Below are 26244 nucleotides of genomic sequence, written 5' to 3'. Positions count from 1 at the left end.
GACATACTAGCGGCAGTCTCTTTCAACAGCTGCTGTGTCATCGTCACAGGAAGATCCCTGCTACTGTATGAGCCGGGCATGCCAGATGAGTGGCGTACAGGGTCGATGGAGGTGATAATGAACAGGTAGTGAGGAGAGATGGCCAATAAGAGCTAAACGGTGGCAATAAGGAGTAATAATGGAGATTGGAGAGTCGGGGGATTGGATGAGATTACAGAGGGCTGGCTGCTCTAAGGGCTACCAGTAGATCACTGATAATGTGGTACTGGCGGAGGGTGCACACAGAGGGAGACACTCTTCTTTCAGAGGGAAATCCATCATGACCAGAGTGTGTGTGTGTGTGTGTGTGTGTGTGTGTGTGTGTGTGTGTGTGTGTGTGTGTGTGTGTGTGTGTGTGTGTGTGTGTGTGTGTGTGTGTGTGTGTGTGTGTGTGTGTGTGTGTGTGTGTGTGTGTGAGACCACTATCCCAGTCTCTTTGTGGCAGCAGCGGTTAGAACACACAGACCACTCTAAGATTCATATCCTCCAGCTCTGTGTTCTGCAGTAGCCAGCACCCAGGAAGAAGAAAAAAACAAATTAAAAATCCTCTACAGTTCCAGCGGTTCAAGCCTCTGGTCCTCAGTACTGCAGGGCCCTAGAGGATGGAGGGGTAGAGGGGTCATACATCACAGCCTAGTTCGCCGACAGGGAAGGACTCTCCACACCACCGCGACTCTCCTCCCCGAGGCCTGTGGCCGGGTGTTGTAAACAGGAAAATGTTTGTCCTCCCCATCTTTGTTTCACTGTTGTCTGAGCTGGATAGGGTGGGGTGAGAGGGACTGAGATGGGAGCTGACTGTGTAGATGGGCTGTGACTGACTGAGAGGGCAGAGCAGACAGACTGACAATCAGAGAAGAGTGAGGGACTGACAGGTTTGTGCAGGGGTGGGATGGAGAGAATGCGAGGGACTGACAGATGAGTGCAATGCCCTTTCTAATCGGCCATTGTGGGTGAGTGAGTGTACTCCTGTTCTAGACAGCTTACCTGAAAGAACTCTCCAGGCTTTTACTGAACTATCATCTACAGGAGCTGACACCCTGCCCAGTGGATATCGGCCCTTCCGTACAGCTTGCCGGACATTTCCCATAAGGAATAATATGATGTAATGCGAGGAAAGGTGTGAGTAGATCTGAGATGATCCAGAACCAGTGTTAAGTGTAGTAGTGTCAGGGCCGGTAGTGTTAAAGGCTGGGAGATGACTGATCTTAGATCAGTGTTAAAGGCCTGGGAGGTGGTTGTCTCATGGCAGGTAGTGGCTTGAAGATAAAGCCTTCAGACATGAAAGAGTCACCTTGATCTCACTGTTAAGCCCAGAGTTGTACCTGTACGTGGCTGCAATGCAGCAACTTTGCCCGGTGAAGTTTTAGAACAAAAAGAGGGAGAGAAGAAGAGGGGAGGAAGGTTTATCATCCTGAGGATATTTGTCCTATATCATTTGGGCACTCCTGTCATGTTTTAAAAAGGTTATCTGAATTGAATCATCCCTGAGAGAGAGGGAGATCGAAAGCGAGAGAGAGAGAGAGAGGGATGGAGAAGGAGAGAAAGAAAAACAAGGAGAGATGGAGGATAAAATAATCCTCCATTGATAATCCAGGGAGGTTAGATAATGCACCCAGGAACCACCTGCACCAGACCTCCTGCTGTCAGCTGACCTTTAGAAACACAAGGCTTTGTAAACAAACCTATTTCTGCACCTCACCGTAATTGAGACCGAGGGACTAAGCCTGAGCACATGCCAGACTAAGTTAGCCCCTTTACTCCACATCTCTCAATGTCGATCTTTCTCCCTCTCTCTCTCTCTCTCTCTCTCTCTCTCTCTCTCTCTCTCTCTCTCTCTCTCTCTCTCTCTCTCTCTCTCTCTCTCTCTCTCTACCTCTTATCCCTTTCCATCTGTTTCTCTCGCGCTCTCTCTCTCTTTCTCACTCTCTCACAAACTCTCTCTCCTCTTCTGTCTCTCTCTCTCTCTCGTTTCATGTCTGCTCGTGGTTGCAGATGAATCCGAGGTTGCCTTGGCAACCGTGGAACCATCACCTCATCCTCCGCTCCTGCTGCTATGGTATCACTGGAGAGGCTGATAAGGAGGCATTAGATGAGAAAGAGAGAGAGTCAGAGAGAGAGAGAGAGAGAGAGAGAGAGAGAGAGTAGGGAGAGAGAGAGAGAGGAGGTGTGCTGAGGAAGAGAGAGAGAAAAGGACAGAAAGTAATTAAAAGTTGTAAATCTGGATCAGGTCTGGGTCCATTTGGACTGCTTCGGAGTATAGCCCCACTCGATGTATGTATAGGGAAAAGTCATTACATGTACTGATGGAAGTCAAAGACTGTTGTCTCCTTACACCTACTGTAAAAGACCTTCATCAGTGTATGGGAGCACCACGTAGTGTGATATGCTACTTCCTCTTTACTGTAGATTTTGGAATGATATTGGATCATAAAAATGGTCATTGAGTTGCCTTAGAACGTCCTGGTCATACTTAGATGTGTCTGTGGCAACAATGGGGCCCCCTTATCTGCAGGCAGATATGACTTGAGCCTCTCCATGACTCCCAGCGATTGCACAGCCTCCCGTCCCTCTGCCCCGTGCACCTTAGAAGAAAAACTGCTTATGGTATGTTGAGGACTGAGTCTATCCCATCCCAACTCTCCCCTGTCTTCCAGGACCGTGTGTACTGGACAGACCTGGAGGATGAGGCGATCTACAGTGCTAACAGGCTAACAGGCCGCGACGTGGCTACGCTAGCCGAACACCTCAACAACCCTCTGGACGTAGTGGTGTTCCACGAACTACGGCAACCCAGAGGTGAGTGACAGACGCGTACAAAACATTAAGAACCCCCGCTCTTTCCATGACACAGACTGACCAGGTGAATCCAGGTGAAAGCTATGATCCCTTATTGATGTCACTTTGTCAAAATTCACTTCAATAAAGAAGGATTTGTAAGCCTTGAGACAATTGAGACGTGGATTGTGGACGTGTGCCATTCAGAGGGTGAATGGGCAAGACAAAAGATTTAGGTTCCTTTTGAACGGGGTAGTAGGTGCCAGGCGCGGCGGTATCTGTCAAGAACTGCAACTCTGCTGGGTTTTTCACGCTCAACAGTTTCCCTTGTGTGTCAAGAATGGTCCACCACCCAAAGGACATCCAGCCAATTTGACACAATTGTGGGAAGCGTTGGAGTCAACTTGGGCCAGTATCCCTGTGGAACGCTTTCGACACCTTGTAGAGTCCACGCCCAACGAATTGAGGCTGTTCTGAGGGCAAAAGGGTGGGGGCAACTCAATATTAGGAAGGTGTTCCCAATGTGTGGTATACTCAGTGTATACACACATACAGACAGTAGTAGTAGCAGTCGTAGTTACAGTATTTATGTTGTAGTATTTTGGGGGATAGAGCACTCCACAAATTTGTGGAGTGGTTGAAAAACGAGTTTTAATGACTCCAACCTAAGTGCATGTAAACTTCCGACTTCAACTGTATATGTCTGTCTGCTTGTGTGTTACACTGGAAAATGTGTATGCCTCCTTAAGTGGTGTGTGTGAGCGCGTGTGTGCGTGCGTGCAAGCATGTGCGGTGCACGCCTGTGTGTGTGTGCATTGTGTTTTGATCCTTTGTTTTCCCCTTCTCATTCAGAGGCATGCCAGTCTTGTCTCAGTGCCAGTAGAGTGGAGCTAATTAAAGTCTCTCATTATTAAATAAAGAGCTCTACTAATAAAATACAAGTCAAAGAATTAAGCATGCCAGGTCCTAAAGCTGGAAACAAAACCACTGTGTCTAAATGAGGCAATATATGAATGAACTACTGCTGTGCTGCCTGCTGCGGAGTTAGCCTGCGTCCCAAATGGCACCCCATTCCCTACATATTGGTCAAAAGTAGTGCACGATATAGGGAACCGGGTGCAATTTGAGACTCAGATTTAGTTTATCATGTACAGTATCTCCAAGGTGAAATATTTATCATAGTGCTACCTCTGCAGAATTGGTTTCAGGAAGATTTCGCTACCCTATTCTCTGTCTTGCTTTGGCTTTGGCTTTGGCTTTGACTCTCTCTCTCTCTCTCTCTCTCTCTCTCTCTCTCTCTCTCTCTCTCTCTCTCTCTCTCTCTCTCTCTCTCTCTCTCTCTCTCTCTCACTCACTCACTCACTCACTCACTCACTCACTCACTCACTCACTCACTCACTCACTCACTCACTCACTCACTCACTCACTCACTCACTCACACTCTCTCTCTCTCTCTCTCTCTCTCACTCTCTCACTCACTCACTCTTTTCATAACCCAAATTGAAAGATCATTCAATACACCTACACTTCATTTTAAATGGTTCTATTTTCGCACAGAAAGCTTATTTCTCTCAAATGTTGTGCACAATTTTGTTTATATCCCTGTTAGGATATAAACTTTGCAAAGATAATCCATCCACCTGACAGGTGTGGCATATTAAGAATCTGATTAAACAGCGTGATCATTACACAGGTGCACCTTGTGCTGGGGCACAATAAAAGGCCACTCTAAAATGTGCAGTTTTGTCACACAACAAAATGCAACAGAAGTTTTGAGGGAGCGTGCAATTGGCATGAAGACTGCAGGAATGCCCACCAGAACTGTTGCCAGATAATTTCATGTTAATTTCTCTATCATAAGCCGCCTCCAACGTCGTTTTAGAGAATTTGGCAGTACGACCAACCGGCCTCTCAACCGCAGACCACGTGTAACCACGTCAGCTCTGGACCTCCACATCCGGCTTCTTCACCTGCGGGATCGTCTGAGACCAGCCACCCGGACAGCTGATGAAACTGAGGAGTGTTACTGTCTGTAATAACGCCCTTTTGTGGGGGGAAAACTCATTCTGATTGGCTTGACCAATTTCCTCAATAAAATCGTTGGAATTGTTGCATGTTGCGTTTATTTTTTTGTTCAGTATATTTCCCCCTCAGCTTTTCTTTTTTTGTCTGTGTGAAACTGAACTTTGAAGCTAGCTGAGTTTCTGTGCGAGCAGAGTATTGCACGTTCTCTGCAGTGTTTACAGCATCCTCCTGTATAACAGCACACATCCCATCCCTTATTATTGTCATCCTCTACCATCTCGTCTTCACGGTTGCATAATATAGGGAGCATGAAAGCCGTTTCTCAAGTCCCTGGAAGCCCAGTTCAAAGACGCTCAAAGACGCTCTCTCAAGTCAGTTTTAGACCGAGTGAGGTGTGTGCAGCCTTATAGGATGGGAAGGGGGTTGTTTTGTAACGTAGCTTAATATTTGTGAGACTTTTTGCCGTGCTGCCACCTCCCAGTGTTCTTGAACTTGGGATTCTATTTGAAGTCATTGTTATATATGGCGGGCGAGAGAGCGCACCTGTTACCCACTTCGCAATAATGTATGATATGTCTCGGTTGTTTCCTCTCCCTAGCTCCAGACAGCTGTAACGTGGGCAGTCTACCTAACGGGGGCTGTGAGTACCTGTGTCTCAAAGCCCCACAGATCACAGACCACTCCCCCAAGTACACCTGTGCCTGCCCCGATGACATGGAGCTCGGGCCCGACATGAGACGCTGTGTCACAGGTAAACTCTTTAAACCGTGTCACACACTTTTTCTTCCCCCACTTTACAGCTCTCCCACATGATAACAGATGATGATTCCATCTGCCAATCAAACTGTCCTCTGGGAACACTGTTTCTTTTCCTATCCCCCTCTCTGAAGACTCTCTACGTCGAGAGAGAGAGAGAGAGAGACAGACAGAGAGAGAGAGAGAGAGAGAGAGAGAGAGAGAGAGAGAGAGAGAGAGAGAGAGAGAGAGAGAGAGAGAAAAAATAAATAAATACACACACACACACACACACAGGCCACCGGGCAGCCTAACTGTACTGCAGATACTCTCTGTACCAGAGAGAAACTGAGTAAATACAAAATGATGTGTTCCCTATAATGTGTGCTCGACAAGCATTTTCTGAGTTGTAAGTGCAGAGAAGGCAGTTTTGAGTAGTTCAGACCCATTTTTGTTGATGTCTGTCCATGTAAACTGTGCAGCTATCGCTGTCTGTGTCTGTTTACGAGGAAAGGCTTGTCTGTGCTATCAGTTGAGCTGCCAGCCTGATAACTCTCGGGTCTCTGTTTAATGTGCGCTTCCCCCCTGCAGTCAAACCCAAGACAACCACAGCAGCTCCTACCACAACCACCACTACTTCCACCCCGGCTCCGACTACAACCACTACTACAACCACAGCTACTTCTACAACCACGACTCCAACCAGTACAACCACAGCTGCTCCCATAACCACCTCCACAACTGCGCGGCCACATACGGCCAAAACCACACGTCAGCCCAGCACCACGCGGTCGACCACAGCTTCGACAACGTCCCCCCCTCCTCCTCCCCCCAGGAACACAGCTTCATGGAGGACACCCCCCTCCACCTCCTCATCCACCACCGCGTTGCCTGCAACCTCCACCCCTGGTCCCCGCTCCACCTCCGCGCACAGCCCCCCTCTACCCCCGAACAACATTCAGAGAGAGAACGCTAACCTCTCCCACCGCTGTAAGTGGCTTTCAGAAGTGTGTGTGTGTTTGTGTTTCCGTGAGGGCGTGTCTATACATGTATATACAGATGTGTATCAACAATGACGCACTCTTGTCACAACGACGGAGCAGCTCCTCTCCCATTCAAATTTCCTCCTGAGCGCTCTTCCCTCTGTTCTCCACCTCTCTTCTCTTTACCTGTGACAGACAGTTTGAGTGTGTAATGACAGACTAGGCCACTCTCTACAGTGTATGAGAGCGTCAGTCAGTACACACGTCTGTCCACCCTGCCTCTCCTCTCCTCGTCAGAGGGGTGTGGCTTTCCTGTCAATCAATCACATTGATTTTTAAAGCCCTTTTTACACCAGCAGTTGTCACGAAGTGCTCATGCAGAAACCCAGCCCGAAAACTGTCAGCGCTAACTTACGCTTGCAGACCCGTTGTCCCTTCCCATTGTCCCTTCCCATTGTCCCTTCCCTCATCTGTCATCTTGAGTCCTGCAGACCTGGGATCACTTTCTTTCTCTCGCTCTGCCTGTCTCTCTCTCCCTCTCTCTAGGACTCATTCCCTTTTCCTTTTGTTGTCCTCCTTTCAAACAAGCTTTATTGTCAACGACAGCTTGAGAGCAACATACTGTGTATGGAAAACGACAATGAAGTGACAATGAAAATGACTTAAATTGCTTAAATTGTGTTTCCTGGGCAATCTTTTTTTTTAAGACAACAAAGTCAGTTGTGATTATAGTTGTGACAATGGGAAACTGCGTCTGCGGTGAGCTTTGTTAAAACTGTGTGCTGAACAGACAAATAGAAAATCAATGATTCAACTTACACCACTTTCATCGGGCTCTTTCAGCTTGCACTAGATAAAGACACACAGCAAAACACACTGGATGACTCACCACGTATGTACAGTTGCAGTCGGAAGTTTACATACACCTTAGCCAAATGCATTTCAACTCCGTTTTTCACAATTCCTGACATTTAATCCTGATAAAAATTCCCTGTGTTAGGTCAGTTAGGATCATAACTTTATTTTAAGAATTGGAAATGTCAGAATAATAGTAGAGAGAATGATTTATTTCAGCTTTTATTTCTTTCATCACATTCCCAGTGGGTCAGAAGTTTACATACACTCAATTAGTATTTGGTATTATTGCCTTTAAATTGTTTAACTTGGGTCAAACGTTTCGGGTAGCCTTCCACAAGCTTCCCACAATAAGTTGGGTGAATTTTGGCCCATTCCTCCTGACAGAGCTGGTGTAACTGAGTCAGGTTTGTAAGGCCTCCTTGCTCGCACAGGCTTTTTCAGTTCTGCCCACAAATTTTCTATAGGATTGAGGTCAGGGCTTTGTGATGGCCACTCCAATACCTTGACTTTGTTGTCCTTAAGCCATTTTGCCACAACTTTGTAAGTATGCTTGGGGTCATTGTCCATTTGGAAGACCCATTTGCGACCAAGCTTTAACTTCCTGACTGATGTCTTGAGATGTTGCTTCAATATATCCACATAATTTTCTCACCTCATGATGCTATCTATTTTGTGAAGTGCACCAGTCCCTCCTGCAGCAAAGCACCCCCACAACATTATGCTGCCACCCCCGTACTTCACGGTTGGGATGGTGTTCTTCGGCTTGCAAGCCTCCCCCTTTTTCCTCCAAATAATGATGGTAATTATGACCAAACAGTTCTATTTTTGTTTCATCAGACCTGATGACATTTCTCCAAAGAGTATGATCTTTGTCTCCATGTGCAGTTCCAAACCGTAGTCTGGCTTTTTTATGGCGGTTTTGGAGCAGTGGCTTCTTCCTTGCTGGGCGGCCTTTCAGGTTATGTCGATATAGGACTCGTTTTACTGTGGATATAGATACTTTTGTACCTGTTTACTCCAGCATCTTCACAAGGTCCTTTGTTGTTGTTCTGGGATTGATTTGCACTTTTCGCACCAAAGTACGTTCATCTCTAGGCGACAGAACGCGCCTCCTTCCTGAGTGGTATGACGGCTGCGTGGTCCCATGGTGTTTATACTTGTGTACTATTGTTCGTACAGATGAACGTGGTGCCTTCAGGCATTTGGAAATTGCTCCCAAGGATGAACCAGACTTGTGGAGGTCTACAATTTTCTTTCTGAGGTCTTGGCTGATTTCTTTTGATTTTCCCATGATGTCAAGCAAAGAGGCACTGAGTTTGAAGGTAGGCCTTGAAATACTTCCACAGGTACACCTCCATTTGACTCAAATGATGTCAATTAGCCTATCAGAAGCTTCTAAAGCCATGACATCATTTTCTGGAATTTTCCAAGCTGTTTAAAGGCACAGTCAACTTAGTGTATGTAAACTTCTGACCCACTGGAATTGTGATACAGTGAATTATAAGTGAAATAATCTGTCTTAAAACAAATATTGGAAAAATGACTTGTGTCATGAACAAAGTAGATGTCCTAACCAACTTGCCAAAACTATAGTTTGTTAACAAGAAATGTCTGGAGTGGTTGAAAAACAAGTTTTAATGACTCCAACCTAAGTGTATGTAAACTTCCGACTTCAACTGTATATATATATATATATATAGCGAACAGACAGTGTTGTATACTTGTATTCCACCACTATGGTAAAGCACCCAGTGCTCTCCCATATATCCCAGGTGATAGAGAGCCACCGTCAGGCCAGAGTTTGTTACGACAGTCTCTGGGAAGTGTTAATATTGATTAGTGTGTGTAGTAGTTATTTATGAGGAGCACAGCGAGAGTCGCTGGGTTTGTACATAAAAAGTAAGCAGCAGAACCAGCCCAGGCTAAATTATGAATGTGGTGAGCCTGCCCTGGAGTCTGGACTATACAGGTGGAACCATTGCTGATCACTCTACAGACACGGTGTAGTGGGAGCGAGGGAGGGAAGCTGGGGGGGCAGAGAGTTGAATAGAGAAGAGGGAGGGAGTAAGGAGATGGTTGTGATTTGGCAATGTGGTACAGAGAGGAGGGGGAAAGAAGGGATGGGAAAGGTATAGTTTAAGGGAGAGGGAGAGAGAGCGAGAGAGAGAGCGAGAGAGAGAGCCTAAGGGTGAGAGGAGGTGTTAGAGAGTAGAGGACAGAGAGAACAGATGGGAGTTAAGAGGAGAGTTTAGTGAGCTGACAGAAAATGATGTATAGAGGAAGAAGAGGGAGAGAGTTTTAGGAAGAGTTAGGAGGGGATGCTCCAGTAAGCAGTCTCTCTCTGGTCCCCTAACAAACCAGACTTCAGAAGCAAAAGCATGTTCCAATGTTCTAAGAAGGGGGAAATTGCTCCTACTACTACACCGCAAACATTCGAAGGGAGGGGGGCGGAGATGGACGGGGGAAAATGGGACACGACGAGCGCTTTTCCCGATTTTCCCGAACCCACAGGCCGCGTGTGTTATTCCGAGTTGGTGCACAACGCACGTCGGAGGGTTGTTGCCGACATCAGCTGTTACACGTGCGTTGCATTACGCTGTGCACGGCAGAGCGGAAAAAGCACAGGCGCTGCAACTGAAAGATGAAACAGTGGATAGTGGTGTAGTAACAAAACACTGGTACAGCTCACACGCACACCCACAGACAGACAGACAGAGAGAGAGAAAGTGACCCTGCAGGTCGAGGTTCAGAGACAGTCAAAAATGGATCAAGTGTATGTTCTGTGCGCTACTGTAAAATCCCTCCCCGATAATAATGCTCCATAATGAAATTCACTCTTTTCAGCACCTTCAGTCCCCTCATTCCACAGTTCCCTCCCTCCAGAGCCTCAGGGTCAGTTCTTTCATAACACATTTTAATACGATTTGATTAATCCCCTTTTGGAGTCTTAGAGCCTATTGGACGTCACTCATGCTTTGGGAACCACATGACATTTCCTCCACTTTCGCTTAGTCAGAAACTACCGTACAATACCTCCAGTTTAGAGTATTAGACTCACTCACTTGTGTGTGTGTGTGTGTGTGTGTGTGTGTGTGTGTGTGTGTGTGTGTGTGTGTGTGTGTGTGTGTGTGTGTGTGTGTGTGTGTGTGTGTGTGTGTGTGTGTGTGTGTGTGTGTGTGTGTCTCTCTGTGTCTGTGTGTCTGTGTGTCTGTGCGATAGATTCATTCATTATCTGATTGTGTGGAGGCTATCATTATGCGGATGTAGTCGTTATGATCTGCCCTGTTAATCTCCCAGGCTAGGCTCCATTATAGCTGGATAATTAGAGTGTTGCTAATGGCCCAACAGCCCTAATGGGGAGATGAGGCTGGATTTATTTCCTCGAGAAGGCCTGAGCTCCACACAAACCTGGGTTAGAGGTGAAGGGGAGATGAGGGGGAGATGAGACGGTGGGACAAGGGACCATTAGACAAAACATGGGAGGGGTAGGGAAGAAGGGAGGGCACTACCTCTATTTTATTAATACATTTTTTATTTCACCTTTATTTAACCAGGTAGGCCAGTTGAGAACAAGTTCTCATTTACAACTGCGACCTGGCCAAGATAAAGCAAAGCAGTGCGACAAAAACAACAACACAGAGTTACACATAAACAAACGTACAGTCAATGACACAAAAGAAAAGAAAAATCTAAAAATCTATGTGCAGTGTGTGCAAATGTAGAAGAGTAGGGAGGTAGACAATAAATAGGCCATAGAGGCGAAAATAATTACAATTTAGCATTAATACTGGAGTGATAGATGTGCAGATGATGATGTACAAGTAGAGATACTGGGGTGCAAAAAAGCAAGAGGGTCAGTAGTAATATGGGGATGAGGTAGTTGGGTGTGCTATTTACAGATTGGCTGTGTACAGGTTGAGTGATCGGTAAGCTGCTCTGACCGCTGATGCTTAAAGTTAGAGAGGGAGATATAAGACTCCAGCTTCAGAGATTTTTGCAATTCGTTCCAGTCATTGGCAGCAGAGAACTGGAAGGAAAGGTGGCCAAAGGAAGTGTTGGCTTTGGGGATGACCAGTGCAATATACCTGCTGGAGTGCGTGCTATGGGTGGGTGTTGCTATGGTGATCAGTGAGCTGAGATAAGGCGGGGCTTTACCTAGCAAAGACTTATAGATGACCTGGAGCCAGTGGGTTTGGCGACGGATATGTAGTGAGGGCCAGCCAACGAGAGCATACAGGTCGCAGTGGTGGGTAGTACATGGAGCTTTGGTGATAAAACGGATGGCACTGTGATAGACTGCATCCAGTTTGCTGAGTAGAGTGTTGGGGGTTATTTTGTAAATGACATCGCCGAAGTCAAGGATCAGTAGAATAGTCAGTTTTACGAGGGTATGTTTGGCAGCATAAGGGAAGGAGGCTTTGTTGCGAAATAGGAAGCCGATTCTAGATTTAATTTTGGATTGGAGATGCTTATTGTGAGTCTGGAAGGAGAGTTGACAGTCTAACCAGACACATAGGTATTTGTAGTTGTCCACATATTCTAGCTCAGAACCGTCCAGAGTAGTGATGCTAGTCGGGCAGGAGGGTGCGGGCAGCAATCAGTTGAAGAGCATGCACTTAGTTTTACTAGCATTTAAAAGCAGTTGGAGGCCACAGAAGGAGTGGTGTATGGCATTGAAGCTCGTTTGGAGGTTTGTTAGCACAGTGTCCAAAGAAGGGCCAGATGGACCATCACATAATTGGCATATATATTACTCTTACAGAATTTCCACGTGGGCGAGGATATTGGAAATTTAATCAAAGCCTAGTAGATGATAAATTGTTTAGAACTAGGACAGAAGAATTTATAACTGACTTTTTTAGACATAACATAGGTACAGCAGATCCCCATATTGTATGGGACACTTTTAAGTGTGCCTTTAGAGGCCATGCAATTCTGTACTCATCTATAAAACAAAAGCAATTTAGATCAAAAGAGTCCATATTAACAAAGGAAATTGAAGGACTAACAGTACAGTTAGATAACAATAAAAACGGTACCATAGAGGCACAGAATAAGTTAGAGGAAAAACAAAAAGAAATGGAGGAACTTATTCAAGAAAGATCCAGTGTAATATATTATAAAAATAAAGCGAACTGGATGGAATATGGGGAAAAATGCACCAAATTCTTTTTCAATCTTCAATATAGAAATGCTACCAAAAAAAACATATTAAAACTTGTTACAAATGATGGAGTCACGCATGATTCACCAAATGATATTTTGAAAGAGGAAGTAAAGTACTTTAAGAATATGTTTTCGTTTCAGGCTCCTCCATCTCCACTAACTGAAACTAATTGTATGGATTTTTTTCCTAATAATAATGTAAAATTAACATCTGTACAGAAAGACTCATGTGAAGGCCTAATTACAGAGGAGGAACTACTTGATGCAATTGGGGCCTTTAAGGATGGGAAAACTCCAGGGCTGGATGGCATACCAGTGGAAGTATACCATTTTTTTTTATATACTCAAAGGACCATTATTAGCTTGTTTTAACCACTCCTATATAAATGATAGATTATCAGACACGCAACAAGAAGGTGTGATATCATTATTACTGAAACAGGACCCAAGTGGTATATATAAAGATCCAGTCCATTTAAAAAATTGGAGACCTCTTACACTTCAGTGTTGTGATGCAAAAATCCTAGCAAAATGCTTGGCGCATAGAATAAAAAAAGTTTTGTCAGATATTATTCATCCTAATCAGACAGGTTTTTTACATGGACGATACATTGGAGATAATATAAGGCAAGTACTGGAAACAATAGAACACTATGAAATATCGGGGACACCAGGCCTGGTTTTCATAGCTGATTTTGAAAAGGCTTTTGATAAAGTACGACTGGAGTATATATATAAATGCCTAGAATATTTCAATTTTGGGGAATCTCTTATAAAATGGGTTAAAATTATGTATAGTAACCCTAGGTGTAAAATAGTAAATAATGGCTACATCTCAGAAAGTTTTAAACTATCTAGAGGAGTAAAACAAGGTTGTCCACTATCGGCATATCTATTTATTATTGCCATCGAAATGTTAGCTGTTAAAATTAGATCAAACATTAATATTAAGGGATTAGAAATCCAGGGCCTAAAAACTAAGGTGTCATTGTACGCTGATGATTCATGTTTTCTTTTAAAACCACAACTAGAGTCTCTCCATGGCCTCTTAGAGGATCTAGATACATTTGCTATCCTCTCTGGATTAAAACCAAATTATGATAAATGTACCATATTACGTATTGGATCACTAAAAAATACACATTTTACATTCGCATGTAGTTTACCAAATAAATGGTCTGACGGAGATGTGGACATACTCGGTATACAAATCCCAAAAGAAAGAAATGATCTCACTCCAATAAATTTTTATAGAAAGTTAGCAAAAATAGATAAGATCTTGCTACCATGGAAAGGAAAATACCTGTCTATTTGTGGGAAAATCGCCCTGATTAACTCTTTAATCATATCATAGTTTACCTATTTGCTTATGGTTTTGCCTACACCTAGTGACCTGCTTTTTAAATTATATGAACAAATTATTTGGAACGGCAAATATTAAAGCATTAGACCTCTCACTAAAGGCATCAGTCATACAAAAGTTATACTTAAATCCAAACTGGTTCTCTAGTAAATTGGTACGAATGTCTCATCCTATGTTCAAGAAGGGCCTTTTTCCCTTTATTCAGATTACACCTGCTCACTTTCGGTTGTTTGAAAAGGAAATAATCTCCAAAATATCTTTATTTTTTAAACAAGCCTTAGAAAGTTGGTTGCAATTTCAGTTTAATCCACCTGAAAGGACGGAACAAATAGTACAACAAATATTGTGGTTAAATTCAAATATAGTAATTGATAAAAAAAACTGTATTTATCGAAGAAATGTTTAAAAAAGGTATAATTTTTGTGAATGATATCATAAATAGGACTGGTGGAGTAATGTCACACATGCAGCTAACACAGACATATGGAAATGTCTGCTCTACCCAAAATTACAACCAATTAATTGCAGCATTACCACAAAAATGGAAGAGGCAAGTAGAAGGGGAAAAAAGTAAGGAACTTGTATGTCGGCCCTATATTAAAGAACATAAATGGTTAAAGAAAAGTGTGATAAATAAAAACATATACCAATTTAATTTAAGGACCAAAAAACTGACAGCTGTGCCATATAAATTGCAAAATAGTTGGGAAGAGATTTTCGATGTACCCATTCCATGGCACATGGTTTATGAATTGATACGCAAAACAACGCCGGATTCAAAACTTCGAATTTTTCAATTTAAATTACTGTACAAAATTCTTGCAACTAATAGAATGTTATATATATGGGGGATACAATCTTCCCAGCTCTGCAGATTCTGCTGTGAGGAGGCAGAGTCATTAGATCATTTATTTTGGTATTGTCCGTATGTAGCTCGTTTTTGGTCACAGGTCCAGGAATGGCTGAAGAATTGCAACATTTGCGTAGAACTAACGCTACAGATAGCAATACTGGGGGATTTGAAAAGCCATAGTCAATCAATCAATAATATAATAATTATTTTAGCAAAAATGTTTATTTTTAATTTACAATCCGTGGAAGCTATGAGAATAGGAAGATTCAAATCTTTTGTGAAGCATCACAGCACAGTTGAAAAATATATGGCAAATAAAAATCCGAAATGGATGATGTTGGAAGATAGATGGGAAGGGTTGAGTGGAGCTGAAGGGTGGGACTAATAACAAGATAAACAATGTAGGGCATACGGGATCTGTGAAATGTGTATAGGTGCGGAGCTTTTGTGAAATAGCACAGTTACAAGTGGAAATCAAACTGGATGGACAACAGAAATAGAGGAAGGACTAAGAACAAACAAGAGAGAACTATTATAAAGTAGACTGTGTCTGTAAAATGTGTATAAGATGTATAAATTGAAGGTAAAAACAGAAATGTTTATCAGTTTACTCCAATTGGGGGATCGGTGGTAGGGTTTGCGGGGAATAATAATAAAGGTATATTCTTTAAAAAAGTATGTATGTCTATATAGGTATGTGTATGTATATATGTGTAAATGTATGCATACGTGTATGGATATATATATTTACCCCCAAAAATATGGGGGATTGGATTTTTTATTTTTATTTTTTTAAATAAAAAAATAGAAGGGCCAGATGTATACAGTATGGTGTCGTCTGCGTAGAGGTGGATCAGAGAATCACCAGCAGCAAGAGCGACATTGTTGATATATACAGAGAAAAGAGTCAGCCTGAGAATTGAACCCTGTGGCACCTCCATAGAGACTGCCAGAGGTCCGGACAACCGGCCCTCCGATTTGACACACTGAACTCTATCTGAGAAGTAGTTGGTGAACCAGGTGAGTCATTTGAGAAGCCAAAGCTATTGAGTCTGCCGATAAGAATGCGTTGATTGACAGAGTCGAAAGCTTTGGCCAGATCGATGAAGACGGCTGCACAGTACTGTCTTTTATCAATGGCGGTTATGATATCGTTTAGGACCTTGAGCGTGGCTTAGGTGCACCCGTGACCAGCTCGGAAACTAGATTGCATAGCGGAGACGGTACGACGGGATTCAAAATGGTCTGTGATCTGTTTATTAACTTGGCTTTCGAAGATTTTAGCAAGGCAGGGCAGGATGGATATAGGTCTATAACAGTTTGGGTCTAGACTGTCTCCCCCTTTGAAGAGGGGGATGACCGCGGCAGCTTTCCAATCTTTGGGGATCTCAGACGATACAAAAGAGAGGTTGAATAGGTGAGTAATAGGGGTTGCAACAATTTCTGCGGATCATTTTAGGAAGAGAGGGTCCAGATTGTCTAGCCCAGCTGATTTGTAGGGGTCCAGATTTTGCAGCTCTTTCAGAACATCAGCTGGGGGGGGGGGGGGGGGGGGGTGGCAAGTTGCTGCAGGGGGTGCTGAGATGTTGGCCGGGCTAGGGGTAGCCAGGTGGAAAGCATGGCCAGACGTGTAACAATGCTTATTGAAATGTTTGATTATCGTAGATTTATCGGTGGTGACAGTGTTTCCTGACTTCCCTGAAAAGTTGCATATCATGGGGGCTATTCGATGCTAATGCAGAACGCCCCATTTTTTAAATGGGGCATGCTTATTTAAGATGGAGAGGAAAGCACTTTTGAAGAGCAACCAGGCATCCTCTATATCCTTCCAGGATACCCGGGCCAGGCAGATTAGAAAGGCCTGCTCGCTGAAGTGTTTTAGGGAGCATTTGACAGTGATGAGGGTTGGTCGTTTGACCGCTGACCCATTACGCATGCAGGCAATGAGGCAGTGATCACTGAGATCCTGGTTGAAGACAGCAGAGGTGTATTTAGAGGGCAAGTTGGTCAGGATGATATCTAAGAGGGTGCCCATGGTTACGGATTTAGGGTTGTACCTGGTAGGTTCCTTGATAATTTGTGTGAGATTGAGGACATCTAGCTTAGATTGTAGGACGGCCAGGGTGTTAAGCATGTCCCAGTTTAGGTCACCTAACAGTATGAACTCTGAAGATAGATGGGGGGAGATCAATTCACATATGGTGTCCAGGGCATGGGGGCTGAAGGGGGTCTATAACAGGCGGCAACGGTGAGAGACTTGTTTCTGGAAAGGTGGATTTTTAAAAGTAGAAGCTTGAATTGTTTGGGCACAGACCTGGATAATATGACAGAACTCTGCAGGCTATCTCTGCAGTAGATTGCAGCTCCGCCCCCTTTGGCACTTCTATCTTGTCGGAAAAGTCAGGATTCAGACACGGCTAGGACATCCGGGTTGGCGGAGTGTGCTAAAGTAGTGAATAAAACAAACTTAGGGAGGAGGCTTCTAATGTTAACATGCATGAAACCAATGCTTTTACGGTTACAGAAGTCAACAAATGAGAGCGCCCGGGGAATGGGAGTGATGCTATGGGCCGCAGAGCCTGGATTAACCTGTACATTACCATAGGAACAGAGGAGGAGTAGGATAAGAGTACGGCTAAAGGCTAAAAGAACTGGTCGTCTAGTGCGTTCGGAACAGAGAGTAAAAGGAGCAGGTTTCTGGGCGCGGAAGAATAGATTCAAGGCGGAATGTACAGTATGGTAGGATGTGAGTACAGTTGAGGTAAGCCTAGGCGATGAGAGAGGTTTTGTCTCTAGAGGCACCATTTAAGCCAGGTGCGGTCACCGCATGTGTGGGGGGGTGGAACAAAAGGGCTAGCTAAGGCATATTAAGTAGGGCTGGAGGCTCTACAGTGAATTAAGACAAAAATTACTTACCAGCAATAGACAAGGCATATTGACATTAGGGAGAGGCATGTGTAGCCGAGTGATCATAGTGTCCAGTGAGTAGCTAGGCGAGCTGGAGGCACGGCGATTCAGACAGCTAGCAGGCTTGGGCTAGCAGGCTAGCAGATGGACCTCGGGGACGTCGCAACGGGAGAGCCTGTTGAAACCCCCTCGGACGGTTACGTCGGCAGACCAGTCGTGACGGATCGGCGGGGACTCCGTGTCGGCAGCAAAGGGTCCAGGCCAATTGACAAAAGACGTAATTGAAGCCCAGGAATTGCTTGATGGATCTCTTTGGCTAGCCGGGAGATGGGCCTAGCTCCAGGCTAACTGGTGCTTGCTTCGGGACAGAGACGTTAGCCAGGAGTAGCCACTCGGATAGCAGCTAGCTAGCTGCGATGATCCGGAGTAAAGGTTCCGAGCTTGCGGTGGGAATCCGGAGAAGTGGTAGAGAAAAGCAGTCCGACATGCTCTGGGTTGATATCGCGCTGTGCCTCTAGAGAGGATAGAAGGAGGAAGGAGAGGTGTTTTACTCTGCTTGTCACTTGTTCTTCTAAACATTGTTTTTCTCTTTATATTCCCTTTTGTCATTCTTCTCTCTCTCAGCTGGGAATGAACACTACCTTCTGGGTAACAACATAACAGTGGCGATCCTGGGTATAGTGATCCCTGTAGGTGAGTACACGTCTACTGTACCATGTGATGTTTGTCTGCTTCTCCCTGCTTCGTCCGTCCGTCTCCGCGTCTGCCTTGGCCACCCCTACAAATGACATTGCCTGACTGAAAAATGTGTGTGTATGTGTGTGTGCGTGTTTATTTTATTTTATCAGGAGCCCGTTTAGCTGTTGCACATGCGGCAGATATACTCTTCCTGGAGTCCCCAGAAAACATCAAATACATGACAGAGTACAGAACAGTTATGGACAAGAACAACATAAGATATTATTAGAATACAATTACAATTCAAAGCAATATATTGTTAAGGCATCAAGAGACAAAAAAAATACCTGAAAATACTATTTAGACACTATTCGTATATACATATTCATGTACTTATATAGAGTACAGTTCAATTAGATATTCAGAAAGAGGAGAGGCGTGTGTGTGGTGTGAACGTGTGCGTGAGTAAATCATGACCACGTGTGAGTGTGTGTGTGTGTGTGTGTGTGTACTGTAGGTTATGAAATACGAGACAATCTATCCTTCTATCATTGAGGTGGACCTAGTCCCCCCCCCCCCCCCCCCAACAGTATCCTTATTTTCCTGGTTTTGTGCTTCCCATTTAGGTTTGATCCAATAAGCATATAAAAACAGCCCATGTGACAACGTAGGCCTACTGTAAATGGTTAATTCAGCCCTTGTGACAACGTAGGCCTACTGTAAATGGTTAACTCAGCCCATGTGACAACATAGGCCTACTCTAAATGGTTAACTCAGCCCATGTGACAACGTAGGCCTACTGTAAATGGTTAACTCAGCCCATGTGACAACGTAGGCCTACTGTAAATGGTTAACTCAGCCCATGTGACAACGTAGGCCTACTGTAAATGGTTAACTCAGCCCATGTGACAACGTAGGCCTACTGTAAATGGTTAACTCAGCCCATGTGACAACGTAGGCCTACTGTAAATGGTTAACTCAGCCCATGTGACAACGTAGGCCTACTGTAAATGGTTAACTCAGCCCATGTGACAACGTAGGCCTACTGTAAATGGTTAACTCAGCCCATGTGACAACGTAGGCCTACTCTAAATGGTTAACTCAGCCCATGTGACAACGTAGGCCTACTGTAAATGGTTAACTCAGCCCATGTGACAACGTAGGCCTACTGTAAATGGTTAACTCAGCCCATGTGACAACGTAGGCCTACTGTAAATGGTTAATTCAGCCCATGTGACAATATACTGTAAATTAGAACAAGAGCTCATCCAAATAACATTGTGCCTGAAGACCATAGGGCATCAGGGCTTAACCCCTCTTAAGTCAGATGTACATATTACCCATGTTATCACATACTACAGTATATAGCCCTTTGGCTTAAGATGGCCAGTACGGATACTCCAGGATAAACCTCTATTATGTCTGAATTGACTGGTGATCAGCTTAGTGTGTAAATGACCTTGCTCTAGCATACATTATGTCTATAATTGACTCTTCAAAATGAGATATCCCAAACACCGGCCCGTTAAAGACATCCGACTGTGTCTCTCACCCTCTCCTTCCTTCCCTCGCTTCGTTCCCCGTTTCCTATCTCTAAATGGTAAATGAAACGGTTCATTCTCACCCAATGTTTCTGGGGAGCTTCAGAGCTGAGCTATTTGGAGACAAAAAGCAGATTTTTTTTTTTTTTCAAATGAATGTTTACACGAGAACAAAGGGGTTTCTTGGAATTCAGGCTCAATCATGGAAGGGTCTCCAGTTCCCCCCACCCCCAACAATAGACCAATTAGACTGGGCCTTCCATGGGAATACCGCCATGCTCCGGCTGATAAGGAAATTAGGACTGGGAACGGCAGCCAGACATGGCTTAATCTTTTTCCCTATTCCCACCACTACACCCCCTATTCCCTGTTCCTGGAATACCACTATACCCAGCCATGGATTCATTGGAATGCTGTGTGTGTGGTCATATGTGTGTAGAATAGCCATGTGTGTTTGTGCACGTGCAATGCTTCTTGCTAAGTGTTTGTGGTTGGGTGTGGGTGTGAATGCGCATTCATGTGTCTGTGTTCAAGGGTGTATTTGTTTTGTATTTCAATAGGTGTGTTTTTTTTCGAGAGACTGTGTGTGCATAGATTGATTGCCGTGTGTGTAAGAGCACATGTACCGTATGTGGGTATGCGAAAGCTCCGCTCTGCCTCCCCTGGCTGTGTTAACGCTCCCGCCGTGTGTGTGTGTCGCTGTGTGTGTGTGTGTCACACACGCAGTTCCTATCCTTGCCACAGTGGTCATCGGCCTGCTCTGCACCGCCGGCTTCCTGGTCTGGCGTAACTGGCGCCGGAAGAACACGAAGAGTATGAACTTCGACAACCCCGTCTACCGTAAGACCACGGAGGACGACGATGACGAGATTCACATCGGCCGTACGGGAGAGTCCATCGGTCACGTCTACCCCGCTGTGAGTGGCAGCGCCCACCAGCCATTCATAGCCCTGCCCCTGGGGGGCGGGATCACAGACAGCAACTCCCATTGGTACTCTGGGGCACCCGTGCACCCTGCCGGCAAATGAGTTGCGAGTGGGTGGGACTTGGAAGCAGAGAGAGGGTTTGGGTGTAAGTCTCCTTAGGTCTGTGGAAGAAAGGGAGAGGCTTACATCCTCACACACACATACACACACACTTAAGTCACAAAATCATTCCAAACCCACCCTTGGTCAAAAACACTCACATTGACGTTGAGCCCTTCATCACCAGTCTACCACTACATTATCACTCTCTCCATTCACCACTTTTGACAGTATGTGTTACTGTGCTATCGTTGTGCGTTAGGGAAGCACAGCGCTCGGTGTTTTGAGCTTTATCTTCTCACCTCGGAAGACTTGGGCTTGTATCCCAAATGACACCCCATTCCCTATATAGTGCACTGCATTTGATCAGAGCCCTATGGGCCTATATAGGGAATAGGGTGCCATTTGAGATTCAGATTTAGTGAAGGGAGAATCCCTGGTTTTGTTCCTTTGGAGTGTAAATTAGGCACAAGGGGAACGAAAACCAGAACAGAAATTGCACCTTAGATGATGGGACAATCTTTAATCATATTAATTTATTCCAGATTATTCCGGTTTTATATGTATTTCTCTATGTAAATAAGTGTTTTGTTTTTCTAGCAGTGTATTTGTAAGGTATCTTAGATACAGACGAGCAGGTAAACATGAACATGAACCAGAGCAGACAAAGACAAAGAGGTGGGATGGGTTAGCGCTAGGATCAGTTGGCATGGCGACACGTGTGGCTGTGGTGGCGCCGCGTGGTAGAGACAGCGGGAGATGGGCGTAGGTGACAGGTTATACACACACACACACACACATACACACACAGTTGGTATGCTACAGTGTTGTGCTAAGAGGCCGTGCTGAAAACCTGCTCCCCTTCAGACTGCGTGGTGGGGAACAAGCTTCCTCCTGTGCTTTTGCTCTTCTCCTCCTCCTCTTCTCCTTCTCTTCTCCTCTCTTCTCCTCTCTTCTCCTCTTCTCCTTTTCTCTTCCTCTTCTCCTCCTCTCCTCTTCTCCTCTCCTCTTCTCCTCTTCTCCTCCTCCTCTTCTCCTCCTCTTCTCCTCCTCTTCTCCTCTCTTTTACTGTACTGTGTGTTAGCTGAATGGTGTGTCAGTCAAATAGAGACGTCAGAGTGTCCTGAGGTGGATCAGGCGTCCTTCTCTGTAAGCGCATGCAGCTCTCCTCACATCGCGGCCAAATCAGTGTGCCGGGGATCGAGGGATGAGGAGGAAGAGGAGTGTGGGATCTGCAAGGAGAGCTTCTCTTCTCTCTTCTGCTCTGTCGCTCCTCAGATTTCTTCAGATTTCTCCGATTTTTTTCAACAACAAAAAAAATTCCACTGCCTTTTCTTCTATTCAGCCTTCTGGCCTCTCACTCCTCTCTCTGTCTCTCTCTCTCTCCCTTTTTAGCTTACCTTTTCACACTCGCACACCCAGACACACACCCAGACACACACCCAGACTCACACCCAGACACACAGTGTGGTAACATTGTTTTATCTGCTCTCTGCAGCGCGTGGCGCTCAGTCTGGAGGATGACGGATTCCCCTGAGGGGCACGCCATGTCCCCGTCCACGTCCTCCCCCCTCCGTATCCCGGGGCGACCACACTGCAGAGGAGAGGGGCACAGAGAGAGAGAGAGAGAGAGAAAGAGAGTCTGCTCGTACCGTACACCCCCCATGGACAGGGGGGGGTTATCTTTTACTTATACGTGTACCCCTCAACCCGTGTCACTAAAACACGTCCCTCTCTCTCTCTCTCTCTCTCTTTCTTACTCCTAACTAAAAACATACTACTACATTACTACTACTACCACTACTACTAGCTACTACTGTGCTGTCCTCTGCCCTTCTCTCAGCCCCCATTAGTTAGTAAGTTACTGTAGTTACCAGTAGTGGTGAATGCTGCTGTGTGTCTTAATGATGATTAACATCATTGCCCCGTCAGAGCACATGTAAATAGATGCTGGCTGGACCTCCCTGAGCACCTTGCTGTAGTCTACTTTGCCAGGAACAGAGGAAAGGCCAGCTGTGTTTTAATTATTATTTTGTGTTTGAATTTTATTTATTGTTTGTGTTTTGCTGGTGTAAATATGATAAGCCGGACCAGGCCTGTGCCACTGAGGATAGGCTACGCGTGGGCAGAGCCAAGTTGGATGGTGGTGAGGGGGGGTAAGGGAGGGGGTTTGTAGGGAGTGGCTGTTGTGCCAGAGGGCACCGCCACAAGAAGAAGCAGCAGGGCAGAACTCGGGGGATGGAGGATTATGGGTAATCCGCTCTGCTGGCATCAGAGATACACAGAAGTAACTAGATAATGAACAGGTGTACAGGGGACGGGGTGGGATGGGGGATGGGGGCGGGAGACGAGAGATGATGGGGGTCTTTTTTGAAACTAGGAACTGTACAAGCCCTGTTGTTGTTGGACTCTGTCTGGGAGTAGGAAAGACTTTGGAAGAATTGTTTTGAGTGACTCGATAGAAGAGGAGCCATTGTTCCAACGTCAAGCACTGGATTTAAATATAAGGGAAAATGGCCACATAATAATGCTACAATTCTGAATATGAGGGACCAATGGAGAGGCAGAACATGGCTGTCTGAGTTCTCCTGTGTTAGTCATTGCACTGTTGATGAGAAAAATGAGAACCTGCTGATTGAAGGTACTGAATTCAACTACTCCATCTGTTTTCTGCAAGAAAGCACATAGGCTTGAGCCGGTACACGTTCTAGTACATGCACACACAGACACAAAGAAAACACATTTCAGGCAACCCGATTGTGTCATCCCCCCCCCCCCCCCCTCGCACTAATTGGGCTTTTGACCAATCAGATCACCTCTGAAAAAGATCTGATATGATTGGTCAAAAGAAAAATTTGTGGGGGAATCTGAATGGGGCTACATGTCTAAACGCAGCCAAAGAAGCACACACATACAAACATCATTTGGCAGGCTGCATTTGTAGCGCTCACAGCACAGCTCACTGGTTGATTGGTTGATTAATGATAGCTATACATCATGGCTCTCTTTCTTCCAATAGAAATGTCTGCTTCCAGGGTCCCTTGGGGGGGGGGGGGGGGGCCTGACAGGAACAGGAAGGGTCTTCCAGGATTAGATCTGCCCTCCCCTCCAGAATGGACCGCTCTGCTCCGGAACTCTGCTGAAGATGAATGGAAGTGATTTATCTCTGTAGAACGCTGCTGACATGGTGTCCTGTTATAATCTGACACGCTCTTCCAACACAGCCTTCAGTAGGCAGTTAATGTAGCATCGTTACACTAGCTACTGCTGGTCTCAATAGGAAGTTAGTCTCTTTCCACGACTGTTGTTGTGCCCATATGCAGATCCATGCCATGTGCTACTCTACACATAAAAGTGGATTTGTGGTTATTGGAATTTATTTATATTGAGTGAACTGACCAACTTATGTGGAACCCAGAGCTTCCGGAACCCACAGTTGTCTCTGTGCTGCAGTGTTCAGAGGACTGTATTCGTCTCACGTTTCACTGAAGGAGACATTTTACTGAAGGACAGTCTAAAAATGGTACTATGTTCTTCTATCCTTAACGCCTCTCGCTATTCATCACGCAAGGTTGTAGTTTGTGGACTCCATCGATTCTCAAAGGCAATATAAAGTAACAGTGCAGCGTTTACAGTGCACAATGCCCGCTTGACTGAGCTTGGTTTATTTAACACATCTATACATAGACAGTTTGTTTATGGGTATCATTTAAGAGCAGCCGCTGACGATCTGTATACTTACGGACGTGTCGATTTAACCGATGGTTTTGCTCTCAGGCAAACCAGGTGATCTAGATACAGTCCCTTCAGAAAGTATTCACACCCCTTGACATTTTCCACGTTCTGTTGTGTTACAGCCTGAATTTAAAATTGATTTAAATTGAGATTTTGTGTCACTGATCTACACACAATACCCCATAATGTCAAAGTGGAATTGTTTTTAGAAATGTTTACAAATTTCAAATAAAAAGCTGAAATGTCTTGAGAATAATTATTCAACTCCTTTGTTATGGCAAGCCTAAATAAGTTCAGGAGTAAAAATGTGCTGACCAAGTCACATAATAAGTTGCATGGACTCACTCTGTGTGCAATAATAGTGTTTAACATGACTTTTAAATGACTACCCCATCTCTGTATCCCACAGCTACAGTTATCTGTAAGATTCCTGAGTCAAGCTTTGAATATCAAGCACAGATTCAACCACAAAGACCAGGGAGGTTTTCCAATGATTCGCTAAGGGCACCTATTGGTAGATGGGTAAAAAAAAAAGCTGACATTGAATATCCCTTTGAGCATGGTGAAGTTATTAATTACACTTTGGATGGTGTATCAATACACCTAGTCACTACAAAGATACAGGCGTCCGTCCTAACTCAGTTGACGGAGAGTGAAAAGAAGGAAGCCCGTACAGAATAAAAAATGTTGCATCTTGTTTGCAATAAGGCACTAAAGTAATACTTCAAAAAATATGTCAAAGCAATTAACTTTATATCCTGAATACAAAGTGTTATGTTTGGGGCAAATCAAATACAACACATTACTGAGTACCACTTTTCATATTTTCGTTCATGATGTTGGCTGCATCAGGTTATGGGTTTGCTTGTCATTGGCAAGAAAGGATAAAACGAAACGGAACAGAGCTAAGCACAGGCAATCTTAGAGGAAAACTTGGTTCAGTCTGCTTTCCAACAGACACTGGGAGACAAATTAACTTTTCTGCAGGACAATAACCTAAAACACAAGGCCAAATATACATTGGAGTTGCTTACCAAGACGACATTGAATGTTCTAGTTACCTAGTTACAGTTTTGGCTTAAATCGGCTTGAAAATGTATGGCAAAACTTGGAAATGGCTGTCTAGGAATGATCAATAACCAACTTGACAGAGTTTGAAGAATTTTTTAAAGAATAATGGGCAAATATTGTACAATCCGATGTGCAAAGCTCTTAGAGAATTACCCAGAAATACTCACAGCTGTAATTGCTGCCAAAGGTAATTCTATCATGTATTGACTCAGGGTGTTGAATACTTATCTAATAAAGATATATTAGTATTTTATTTTCTATTTCAAATTTTTCTTCCACTTTGACATTATAGTATTTTGTGTAGATCGTTGACACAAAAAAAAGACAATTAAATCCATTTTAATTCTACTTTGTAACACAACAAAATGTGGGAAAAGTCGGTGTGAATACTTTCTGAAGGCAATGTATCTGCACATGTCCGTTAACTGGCACCGTGTGTGTTTCGTTTCTTCTTTCATTTCTGTGTGTATGTACTTTAGGATAACTCTTT

General features: G+C 44.5%; 1 protein-coding gene across 1 annotated transcript in view; it reads left to right on the top strand.

Annotated features, from left to right (window-relative positions):
- Positions 1-22485, top strand: part of LOC120052122 (low-density lipoprotein receptor-related protein 8-like) — a 248781-nt gene extending 226296 nt beyond the window's left edge. Inside the window, exons 14-20 of the mRNA XM_038998968.1 lie at positions 2694-2835; positions 5438-5590; positions 5971-5983; positions 6166-6467; positions 18329-18397; positions 20650-20840; positions 22447-22485. Coding sequence (XP_038854896.1) covers positions 2694-2835; positions 5438-5590; positions 5971-5983; positions 6166-6467; positions 18329-18397; positions 20650-20840; positions 22447-22485 — 909 coding nt within the window. The remainder of the gene's footprint in view (positions 1-2693; positions 2836-5437; positions 5591-5970; positions 5984-6165; positions 6468-18328; positions 18398-20649; positions 20841-22446) is intronic.
- Positions 22486-26244: the final 3759 nt, after the last annotated feature.

This window comes from Salvelinus namaycush, chromosome 8, assembly GCF_016432855.1.
Source record: "Salvelinus namaycush isolate Seneca chromosome 8, SaNama_1.0, whole genome shotgun sequence".
NCBI classification, from domain to species: domain Eukaryota; kingdom Metazoa; phylum Chordata; class Actinopteri; order Salmoniformes; family Salmonidae; genus Salvelinus; species Salvelinus namaycush.
The sequence above is the reverse complement of the archived record's forward strand: the minus strand, read 5'-3'. Positions and strand labels throughout refer to the sequence as shown.